Source organism: Procambarus clarkii, chromosome 45, assembly GCF_040958095.1.
Source record: "Procambarus clarkii isolate CNS0578487 chromosome 45, FALCON_Pclarkii_2.0, whole genome shotgun sequence".
Classification (NCBI taxonomy): domain Eukaryota; kingdom Metazoa; phylum Arthropoda; class Malacostraca; order Decapoda; family Cambaridae; genus Procambarus; species Procambarus clarkii.
In genome coordinates, this window is record NC_091194.1 from 5,659,581 (window position 1) to 5,672,182 (window position 12,602).

The following is a 12,602-nucleotide window of genomic DNA, read 5'->3' on the forward strand; positions in this document are numbered from 1 at the left end:
CTCTCCCCCCTCACTTACATTCCTGACAGTTATTTCTCTACAAGTTGATTTATAGTATTTTTTCCTCATTAGATTTACTAACGAATGTGTCATCATAAGTGGAACAACAAAAGTGAAGCCTCCGTGTGAACTACAGTTGGCATCCATGTCGGCTCTCACAAGCAAAACCTCGTCACAGGCTTTCTTTTTGCGCACTCTTAAGGTCATCATACAACTGAGGGATGCCATCAGATTATCACGCACCAGAAAAACTGGTATGTGAAGCTTTTATGAAATGTCAGACCTCTTCATAATGCAGTACCTAAGAATGTAGGGTGTCACAAAAGTAGCAAAAGCCATATGTCAAGTGAAGCACAATAGTTGATAATAAAGAGCTTAACAGTATTCACTTCGCTTACCTTACTAACTAATAAGCAAACCTCTCACTATTTAGTTTGTTGTGTGCAGTATTAAGATTGGGCTAGGCTTCAGTCCAGCACAAGAAAGTACTTGCATCTCTCGGAGAGATGAGGTAATGAGTTTGTTTACTCCTTTCCCTGTAGTCTAAGATTACACAGATATTTTTTATTGCCAAAAACTGAGTGACTGTTGTTTCTTGACAGGTACTCAACCAACCACTGTAACCAGTGACAGACAAGCTAGTGAGAATCAACCAAACACTGCAGCGAACCCGGAGCAGTCAGACACAGGAACTAGTGAACCAGTTGCAGAAATGGCTACCAATCAGCAAGAGCAGAATGCAGTGGTTAGTGAAGGACAACCTGAAGCTGCTGCCACCCAAGAACAAGTTAATGCACCAGCCACCCAAGAGCAGCAAGAACCAGTTCTCCAACAAATCCAACAAGAACAGATCGAGAGAGATTTCGTTCCCGTTGTGTTAATTGATGTATCGAATCCAGAAGCAGACAATGCAGCTAATGCATCAGCTGTACCTCAGCCAGAGAGTATACAGCCCGCTGCTGAGGCAATGGATGTGGACAACGATGTTCCAGGTGAAGCAAATATGGATTGCTATTGTTTTTCATTGTGCTTTTATTAGGGCTAATTATTAAGGGAAATGTGAAAGAGGGGTGCTGGGGGAGGGGAGGGTGACTTTGTCAGATGACTGAAAAAGCAACCTTTCGTCTCGCCTAATATGTCATACAGTATTTTTAACGGAACTGATGAATTTACCGTTAAAAATGAAACTTGTAAGTAAAAATTTAAACACGTGATTTTTATGCATTCGCCTCAATAAGTCAGGTGAGTTTATTGGTTTCATAAGCTTCTGGCTAGGCAAAACTGTTGCATTTTTAATGGAGTGGCAGTTCAAGAGAACAGGCTTGGAAAAAGTTTTTTTTTTTTAATATGCTTTTCTTTTTCTTTAACAGAAACCACTGAATTGGGTAGTTTAAGTGTCCAATTAAATCTAGATGAATTGTGGTCAACGCTGTCTCAGTGTTTGATAGAGCTCGGTGAGACACAAGACACTCATGCTGTGTTAGTGTTGCAACCGGCAGTAGAGGCTTTCTTCCTGGTACATGCTTCAGCTGCCTCTGGAGACCGAAGAGAACGTTCTACCACGCAGACTGAAACTCGAGAAGCCCAGCTGGCTCACTTGCATCATGAAATTGCACCACTCTCTCCTCTGCCTGCAGTACCAGCAGAAGGTAAGCCTAGGACTTTATATCTAAATCAAAATTCTTTGGTTTCCTACATAAACATTGCTGGATTCCTATTATAATATAGCATTTCAAGTATTTTTAGCACATGTCTGTTAAAATGTATTCCAAAATAAAATAATTATATTGCTAAAAATTCCATCTTGCCATTTTTATTTGATTATCCAGATTTTTAGTCCAATTGGAACCTCTGTATATCTGGAGGTAGCAATTGGTGTGGCTAATTGAGGTAGCACTGTAAATAATTACTGTATAGGTCTTGTAATATTTTCAGTGTGCCTATTTTCTCTCTGTCCTTCTACCCCTCCCCCCTCCTTCTCACCTTCCCTCCTCTTCCTGCATTCCTAACTACAAAACTGATTACAATTTTTTCCCCAACAGATGGCGAAGGTAATGTGAATCCAGCTGGTACGAGGAAACGAGAAAGCTCAGTGTCACACGTTCCCGAATACAACCCTGGCGATACCGAGAAGTTCCTTAAGTTTGCAGGCGAGTGCATCATTTTAGCTTTTTTGTTTTTCCCCTTCCTTTTTATAATCTATCTTTCTTCCCCCACCACCACCACCACCACCACCATCTTATCCAGAAGTCTCCAGGTATTCTGGGCATAGACGATCCATCCATGAGATTGGTGTGTTTACTCTTCCCTCCCAATTCCTCCTGCCCGTTCATTTTTCTTTTCTATTTATGTTAACTTTTCCACTTTTACAATGTCACAACTTGATAAGGGTCCAGGACAGGACAAAACATCATCACTTTCATTTAATATATAGGATTGGGTTATTTAACACATTGTGACATTGTATCTGTAAATTAATTAACAAACATTATTGAAATACTTGTAAATCAATAACAGAATAGCATTAAAACAACAAATTTTAGTAAGCTATTCTGGCCCTTGGTGTTGCTTTGCAAGACATTTTCACTCTAGTTATGAGTTCTAGTGATACTTTGAATGCTATAGCTGGACTATTAAACACAGCATTTGCACATGCTTATATTCAAAATGAAAAGTAAATGATCCAACATTTGAGAAATCATAATGAAACCATACTAAAAATTTCTACCACATAGTGTATCCATATGTTAATTGAATTTTTCGTATCTACAGAAACACATCGCACTGTTCTTAACCAGATCCTACGTCAGTCAACAGTACACCTGGCTGATGGGCCTTTTAGTGTTCTGGTGGATCACACGCGTCTTCTGGACTTCGATATCAAACGCAAATACTTCAGAACTGAATTAGAACGTGCAGATGATGGCATGCGCCGAGAAGACTTGGCCGTGCACGTCCGTAGGGAGCATGTGTTTGAGGATTCCTTTAGGGAACTACATAGACGGTCCCCTGATGAGTGGAAAAATAGGTTTTACATAGTATTTGAAGGTAAAGTCAAACTACGTTGCATGTTTTGTGGAACCTCTTTACCCTTGGTTTGCAGTTCTAAAGTACTATACTTTAAAAATAATAAATTATAATTTCATCTTTCTAAAAAGGTGTGTGGTATCTTGCTGCGTGCCACCAGGCAACCATCTCCGGTTGTGATGCACAATTCAAGGGCTAATGCATTGCTGAATAGATATGGTGACCACTTGTGTAGACCATACCAGGATGCACAATTTTTTGTGAAACATTTGACGTTCACTTTGAGAACTTTCACACTTGAAGGGCAGCCCTATAAATTTCCCAGATTGTGTACAAGAAATCGGTATATCCTAACTTTTAATCAGCTTCGATTGCTATCTGCCGATACGTCCTGCTCAAATTGCAAAACGTGATTGATACTTCTTGATAATGAATATTTTTCTTTGTGCGCAATTTTTTTTTTTTCTATATGAGGGTTAAAGGTTGTGTTAGGTCAACCCAGTCAGAGAAAGACTAATAAACACTTTGTGAATGTTTTGTTGATGCTGTGTTTATTAATGTTTAAAAATAGGAAATTGTTTGAATAATTTAGTTTATTACATATATTGTTTTGTATTGCAGGTGAAGAAGGGCAAGATGCTGGTGGTCTCCTTAGAGAGTGGTATATGATCATATCCCGGGAGATCTTTAATCCAATGTACGCGCTTTTCTGCACTTCTCCTGGTGACAGAGTTACTTATATGATCAACCCAGCATCTCATTGTAATTCCAATCATCTCTCATATTTCAAGTTTGTTGGAAGGGTTATAGGTAAGACCATATGTGTTTTTGTATTTAAATATATATTTACATTAATAATTGAATTGTATTATATCAATTATTTACATGAATGTCATTTAATTGTATTAGTCCTATCCCTCTTCAACCTTGGCTTGGTATCATCATATTTCAGTTAATACACATCTTTTTGTTCCATAAAAATTATGATGGTTTGTAGGTTTGCTACAAAACTTAAATAAAATTGGTATGACAGGATAAGAGTGTGAACTCCCACTTTAGGGATGAACCACACGAGTGGGAACAGTCATGATGATAAAGATAATCACAAGATAAACTTGGCAAAAAGAGTATTTCATGTGAGAAATAGAACACATTTACAAAATTTAACTGAGAATGACCCTCAGATGTGAGTTGAGTACTTTTAGTACACAAATAGTAAACATGTATGTGGAATGATAAGGAAGTAATGACCAGTTCAATCCATGGCTTAAAAAAGTTGACAAGACCCATAGGATTAGCAAGACATTATTATTGTGCTGTACCTGGATCAGGGAAAGATTAAAAAAACATTCTTTACAACCCATATTAGTCCAACACTGGAACATGCAGCTGCAGTTTGGTATCTGCACATAAATATCTTTACATCTGATATGGTCCAAAGTCATTCAGTTTGCATCATTTTAATAATGTAAACTGAAAATTTCAGTGGAACACAGTAGAGATTTTCTGAGCATACTGAATATTGGTTTGCAATAGAATTTGTGATAACACAGAAAAGGTATCTTAATGTACGCTGAAACTACTACTAATAGATGATTGAAATTGTTTACAGCCACTGGAATCCTAGAAAAAAGTACTTGTAATTTAGAATAAATTAATCAAAGGATAACTGATGAACCTGGCTGTAATTCATACATCAGACATTGAGCAGCAGTATCTGACAGACTGGTTGACCCTACCACCAACCAGGAGTCCTGGTCAGAGACTGCAAGAACATTAATCCTTGGAACCACTTCAAGGTAACATCAAGCTAAGGTAGCACACAATATCATCGTTTTTCTCTTAACCACAAATGGGTGGTCACACACTACACAAACTGTGCTGGTCATCTGTACTATCTCTAATGCAGTCTCTTGACTGATGGTGTAACGGTACAAAGTGCCTTTTCATATTTTTCTTTCATTGCCTAATTTTTAGGATTTTAACCCAATTGAGCCATATGTGAAGGCTGATAAATTTGTTGGTAATTGGGGGGTCAGTTATGACATTGCACATTTGCTTCCTACAGCATTGCAATATTTAACTATACTGCATTGATTTAAAGAATAAAACTTATATTTTTGTATATCTTGGTTTCAGCTAAAGCAATATATGACAACAAGTTACTAGAGTGCTACTTCACCCGATCATTCTACAAACACATTCTTGGCAAGATGGTGCGTGTAGTTGACATGGAGAGTGAGGATTATTCATTTTATCAGGGACTCATCTACTTGTTAGAGCACAATGTTGCAGACCTGGGATATGAGCTCACCTTCAGTACAGAGGTAAGATCTACAGCATTGTTGATAAAATTACCTATGCCATTCACATATTATATAAATGCAAGTCCCATTGTACACAAGACTGTTTGCCAATGTATTTTAAAGCCTTTCTAAGCTTAACCTAGAACGAGCTGGATGGTACAGCGACTGCCTCACTTCTTGCGGGTCAGCATTCGATTCCAGACTGTACAAGTGGTTGGGCACAATTCATTTCCTCTATCCAATTCCAAATCCTTGTCCTCATTTCCCTTCCAAGTGCCATGTAGTCACAATGGCATGGTATTTTTTCTCAATAATTACATTACTTTATTCACCTTACCTAATACAACCTAATATAAGCTAATACTGTACATCCTAATTTAACAAATGTATAGTGGGGAGTTTTAACAATTTTGAAACTAAACTTTGTCAAATAGTCTTGTGCACAATTTGACTACTCTTACAATGAAGACCCATAAAGTCCTGATACTGTGTTTCATAATTTGCAGTACTTATTTGTTCTTAAGACCATAAACACGTCTATTGGTAATTCGTAAAGGTATGTGCAGTACAGTATATTTGCACAATTTTATTTTTTTATTAAGTTTTAAATTAGTAAATATTTTAAAACCAGACCCTTTCTGTGACAACTGAAGTTTGTTTTTGGATTGTAGTCAGTTACATTGGAACTGGATAATACTGGATTATTTTAGTCTTACAAAGTAAGAGGACATAAAACGCCTGCATCTTGTGGAACAGTCAAACTTTTTGTTTGTCAGCAAAGGTGCTTCATGTCACGAAATGGGTCTGGCAACAATAACTAAATTACGAGCTCTTTTATCAACATAATTATTAATTAAAAGTTCTATATTCATTTTATATTTTCCTACTACAGGTTCAAGAATTCGGTGTAACTGAGGTTAGAGATCTCAAGCCCAATGGCCGGAACATAGCAGTTACAGAAGAATCCAAGATGGAGTATATACGCCTTGTATGTCAAATGAAAATGACAGGAGCCATTAGACAACAGTAAGTATCCATCACATTCACATATTCATTATCCTATTTCTCATTTTTACAATAATGGTAAAAGATTGAGTAAAGAGTATTTTTCAGACCAAGTTAGTAGGTAAATTCCAGTATAGTGAAGCATCTTTTAAACTCTTAAACCTATATCTCCTACAAATCACAGTAGTTTAAGAAATTTATATTTTATATTTACATATTTGATACTCAGATAAGTGAAATAGTCTACTGTAATGCAGCAAGTCAATAAATACTGCAAAGCAGTACTGTAGTATATAATATATTTATACTAAAGTATGCGATTAAATATATTCAATATTATTAAGCGTATGAAGGTGCTCAGAAGAGGAGAATCTGGTTGGCTTTTTTACCAGTCTTTACACAGTATGGCAACTTTGTTATAAGGATTGTTTTGTCTGTTGATTATGTAATGGCTAAGTCACTATGGGGTGCAATCAGCCTCAGTCCCTATGTTATAAAGGGTCTGGGGACCCATCTTCCCAAATTTTCCCCTCTAACTGAAAAAATAGCTTCGGATTTGGGGTCCGCTCCTGTCCAGGGCCCAGAGAGCCCAAACAGGTTCATATGGCTGTTGGAATGTTAAAGGCATAAATTAAAAATCTTATGCAAGACAAGAGATAAAAGGAAATAATAATGAGTGGAATGAGGCAAAGGTTACAGAATAGGCATGACAGAAGTACAAGCATTTTCATGGTTAAATAAAGGTTCATGAGAATTGTATATAGTGATGAATGGCTAAACATTGGTTATTGTTGCAAGTTGAGCCCTGGGCCAATGTGGTTATTGTTATTTGGTGGTTTTAGTTATCATCCATCTTATACTATGAAAATATGGTTAAAATACATCTATATAAATCTAATGGAGTTAACCAAGAGCATGAAAAAATTCAAGTGTTTTATTGATTACTGTGATGAGGTTATAGTGTACTAGAGGCCTGCGATTATTATAATGTGCTTCCAGATGACATTGATATAGTAGCAGCAAAGGAGTGGGTTGCAAGACACTTTCTTTGAGCTGTGCCAGGAACAAGGTTAAGTGCAGTATAGTACCAGCATTATAGTAAAATAAATGTTTAACATTCATACTATAATACTATCCCATGAAGCCCACATCAAAAGGATATCGTCAGTTGCATATGCGAAGTTGGTGAACATAAGAACCGCCTTTAGAAACTTGTGTAAGGAATCGTTCAGAACCTTGTATACCACATGTCAGACCAATCCTGGAGTATGCAGCTCCAGCATGGAGTCCATATCTCTTCACGCTCAAGAATAAATTGGAGAAGGTTCAGAGGTATGTCACCAGATTAGTACCAGAGCTGAGGAGAACGAGGAAAGACTACGGGAACTAAACCTCACGTCACTGGAAAAGGAGTTAAGCTCAGAGGAGGCTCTTGTTTTGTTTAAAAAGTGTCATGTGACACTTAAATGTTTTTTTGTACATAAAATTATTGAAGAGGTCTGGAGGACTGACCAGTTAATGTACTGTACTACTACATTTCTGATCTCGATCAGAAACGAAGTGATCAGTATGTATCTTAAAAAGGTGGTACAGAATTAAGTCGCCCAGTCATGTACTTGTTTGTGGAATCATGATAGCATTTCTGTCACCTTTCTGCTGTATTGTTGTCCACACCATGAATGCCTGAGACCAAATCCTCTTCTTTAAGTTTTCCTGAGCGTACTTTATGCAGCCTGTGTGATTTCTCATTGAAATTCTTATTCTGATACTTTCTTTTTTCCAGGTTGAATGCCTTCTTAGAGGGCTTCTATGACATCATTCCTAAACGTCTTATATCCATTTTTAATGAGCAAGAATTGGAACTGCTTATATCTGGGTTACCCACTATAGACATTGATGATCTACGTACTAACACAGAATACCATAAGTACCAACCAAACTCCTTGCAGGTAAGATTATATTGTATATAATTTGATCCTGGCATGTTGTTCTCTCACAAATTCTAGCATGCCCAACCAGCCTATGTTTGTCCTGTACCTCAAGCCATTCCCTTTTCAATGTTGGGTGAGGTGGGACCTAAGTGTATGGCCTCCGACTTTGGACAAGACACACTCTTAAGAGAGCAACTATTTTTAGGTTTACCTCGTAGGGAAACGAGTTTGTATCATCAAAATCCATTTTTGTTTCTTTCCTAGTTTCAAAATTAGCTGAATTCTTGTGATATCTGGAAAGTGCCTTTGCATATTTGGGTCAAGATATTCGACTTGTGTACAGTATGGTGGTGCAAAAAAAGTCTATAGTTATTGAGCTGTGTAGACCCCAGTGACATATTTTAGAATAAATAAAAAAGATTTTAAGTGCAAAAATAATTAGTTATATTATAAATTATTTGTATTTCCCTTAAAATGTCTTCATTCTATCTCCTGAATTGTTTAAAAGCCTTGCATATCCTAGTAGCACTTAGGCTTTGGAAATTGTTCATATAATTAGAGTAATAAATGCAAATTTAGCACAATAATGTGAACCATTTTCATAAATTCTTCAACGATACATTATTAAATTCTTTGTTATAGATTCAGTGGTTCTGGCGTGCCTTGAGGTCCTTTGATCAGGCAGAACGTGCGAAGTTCCTGCAGTTTGTAACTGGAACCAGCAAAGTACCACTACAAGGTTTTGTAGCATTGGAGGGGATGAATGGTACTCAAAAGTTCCAGATTCACCGTGACGACAGATCCACCGATAGGTTACCTTCAGCTCATACCTGGTAAGTGCCTGGTAGTGTTCGCACGAGTTATATATCAATGTACTGTAATTTTGTATTTAACAGTCGCCAAATGATTAGCTTCATGAATTCAATAATTGTATTAAGAATATAATTACAGGAACTGTATACATATGAATATCACAATGATATAGTTGAAAATAAACTTAGCCACACAATGAAATGAATGTGACAGTTTCTCTCCTTGGTGTTCAGTCATAACTTGATAAGGGTTCAGCACAGATTAAAATGCCATTGCTTTCATTTGACAGTTGGGTTGTTTTACAATTTTGTAGTTTTTCTCCAGTAATGAATGACTGATTATTCAGCACATTTGTGTATCAAAGCATTTATTAAGTTTATCCTGAAAAATCTCTATACCCATATCATTTTCTCAACAGTTTCAACCAGTTGGACCTGCCTGTGTACGAAACCTACGATAAGCTGCGTCACTATTTATTGAAAGCAATTCACGAGTGTTCTGAGGGTTTTGGTTTTGCATAAGAAATTTTCATTGTTCTCACAGATCTAGCCACTAATTTCTAGTGACTAAATAAACCAAAATGTTAAAATTTGAAAGAAAAGGAAAAAAAAAAAGAAAAATGGGTAAAACTATCGAAAACCCCCCTTGCTACAGTGTGTGCACAGTGGAAGCTTTAATGTTCACAAGTGTAGTCTTGGGAAGCAAAGGTTGAACCAATACCGAGACACACACAGACAAGAGTGATTAATCTTACTGGTGTAATGGAAGGTTCATCTCTAATATTGTAATACTTTATATAAACCTTGGTTATTGTGGCTGGAGAGTGGTGTGCGTGTGTGTTTGAATATCCCATTATTGTTTTTAGGATTCATTTTTATTTTTTTTTTATTTTTTTTATTGTTTACTAATATATGATTAAATAGCCAACGCAAAAGGAGGTTGGGAGTTCATTGCTGCCAAGCTAATATTTGCCGAAGCGTCATATGAGGATAAAGTTAGACACAGAGCTACAATGCTTGACTTGTTTATGGCGTAGAATAGTGTGTGGTATTGCCATATACATAATATACCTGAACAAATTTCTAAACCTTTAATTTTGGATTTGTCTCCTTTGACTGGATTTTCTCAGCATATAGTGTGTGCACAGATTATTGAAAAAATATTTTGAGCAGCTTTGGATATTTTATAAATAAATGAACCTTCCAGCAAATGTGATAGACATTACCACATTTCTCTGCCCAGTATACTCTTTACCCTTAAACTCACCTTTCCTATCTTAATATTCTGGTACCACTAAATTACCACCAACTCATTTTAACTCGCCACACCCACAGTAAATCAATGGTTCAATATCCAGGAGCAGAGAAATACATGCAGCTTTTATACTTGTACCAATGCAACTGCGATACTTGACCAGTTGCCACATAGTGCCCAGATTGCCACCTTTTACAGCTCACATCTTAAGTTCATGTATTTCTCTGCATTGTCCATCTACAGTGACCACGGAAGAAGTGGGCTCACATTCTTTCAGTATTTGAAAGTTGGTAAAATCAAATTTGGACAAAAATCTGACTAATTTGTTATATGGGTGATAGTGGAAAATTGCTGTGCTTAAAGATAAAATGATCCTTTTCCTAACACATTTTGTTAGAAATCACTGGCGTGTGAACTCGTTAAAGACGTATAAATATATATTTATATAAAAATATACAAAATATATTTGTATATATAAATATATGCATTTATATACATATATTTATATATAGTTATATAATATATATATTATATAGTTATATATATAGTTATATAATATATATATGTATGTTATATAATATATACATGTATGTTATATAATATATATATTTATTATATAATATATATATATTTATTATATAATATATTTATTTATTATATAATATATACCTTCCACTAGTATTATCACTGAGCTGTATATTCTGGCCTCACTACTGCTGTACATATAATTAAAAAAAAATCCACTGGTATATCTAATGTGATAAATTTAGCTTAAGGGCTGTCTAATATTGCTACAAAGTGTTGAACATTATTGTAGAGATCATAGTGACACGTGGAGAACTCTTGCAGGTACTGGCAGGTTTCCATGAAACTTGGAATGGGCTTCTGAATTATTTTTCACCACCACCCCCAATTAGTTTCTTAGTAATGCCTCGTTTTATTTTCCACTTTTTTTATTTTTGGCGGCGTTATTAAACACACGATAAGCGTTGCCAGTATTATATATAACTACTAAAAACTCAGTAGCCAGCTATTGTCAAATTATGCATAAAAAAGAGAGAGATATTGATAGTGTTGCAAGTGTAGCAACAAGGAGGGTGGTGTTAGCAAGTGTAGCAAAAGGGGGGGGAGGGTTGTCTTCAAGTATAGCAACACCGAGGGTGTTGTTAGATAGCGTTGCAAGTGTAGCAACACACTGGCTGGTATCAGCAAGGGTTGGAAGTGCAACAACATGACGAGTGTTGTACAGTGTGACGTAGCGTGTTGGAGTTTTCTGGAGTTAGTAAACTGTTTCTGGCAAGGGTTGAAAAGAAAAAAACCATGTATAGTATGTTATATTAAATGTTTATAAATAGTTAGTGAACCTTCTGTCTGCTAGGTATTTTTTCATTTGTGAATGATCATTTATTATGTTCTTATGGGTTAATATTTTTTTAATTTACATGATGTGTAGAGACTGATTTGAGTTTATTATTTTGTCACAGTTAGCCCAGATGTTACATAGTGTATTTTATCACATATGCAACAATCGTTCTTCTACTTTATCATGTTGGCATTAAAATACACAGTATTAATTGGTTGAATTATTTATCCTTCACCAAATCCTTATAGTATACGTGATAAAATTTTCTGTATATACCTTTAACTTAAAGGAATGTGATTGTTAATTTAGATACAGCTTAGTTCTGGGAATGTCCTGGATTTGTCACGCTTTGTTTTCTCTGCCTCGAACTCTCGAGTTAGTAATACGTACTGTCAGCGAGGTCAACAATCATTGAAGGATCAGTTTTGTGCTGGACATCAAAGACCGTTGAGGAGGAGGCAAAGAATTTATTAAAAATGTATCGAGCCAAACATTACAGGGCAACCTGTTAGTCCCAGCAACAAAATGTTTTATGAAAAAGTATCCAGGCAGGAGTCTATTCTTTACAATGGCACACAGGACTAGATTAAGCATAATATCTTGCACCTTTTCCTAGTGTATTGCTCAACTAAATCCCACATACATAGCTAGCTAGTAGAAATGGATAGTATACAAGATACAGTATTACAAGTTGTGACCTGATATGCATTAAAGGTTAAAAATTCGTCCTGCATTACTACTGGGTCCTGAATGTGTAATGGCGTATTAAGCTTAAGCTCGAGCAGATAATGTGGTTTCCTTTTTCAGAGCTAATCACATTTTCATGCATCGAGATTCTATGTAAGTTCAATGAGCTTTTCAAAATTCTTGGAACCTGCAGGCTAGGCAGGGGTAATTTCTATT

The 12,602-nt window shown here is 36.1% G+C and overlaps 1 protein-coding gene across 6 annotated transcripts in view; it reads left to right on the forward strand.

Annotated features, from left to right (window-relative positions):
* The window catches only part of HUWE1 (HECT, UBA and WWE domain containing E3 ubiquitin protein ligase 1), a 75,772-nt gene extending 66,020 nt beyond the window's left edge, over positions 1-9,752 (forward strand). For all 6 annotated transcript variants that reach the window (XM_045761127.2, XM_045761130.2, XM_045761131.2 and 3 more), the window contains exons 50-60: positions 73-254; positions 603-992; positions 1,371-1,649; positions 2,043-2,150; positions 2,773-3,048; positions 3,649-3,837; positions 5,167-5,354; positions 6,226-6,359; positions 8,122-8,287; positions 8,912-9,102; positions 9,501-9,752. In XM_045761127.2, the coding sequence (XP_045617083.2) occupies positions 73-254; positions 603-992; positions 1,371-1,649; positions 2,043-2,150; positions 2,773-3,048; positions 3,649-3,837; positions 5,167-5,354; positions 6,226-6,359; positions 8,122-8,287; positions 8,912-9,102; positions 9,501-9,603 (2,206 nt within the window). In that variant the 3' untranslated portion in view covers positions 9,604-9,752. The remainder of the gene's footprint in view (positions 1-72; positions 255-602; positions 993-1,370; positions 1,650-2,042; positions 2,151-2,772; positions 3,049-3,648; positions 3,838-5,166; positions 5,355-6,225; positions 6,360-8,121; positions 8,288-8,911; positions 9,103-9,500) is intronic.
* Positions 9,753-12,602: the final 2,850 nt, after the last annotated feature.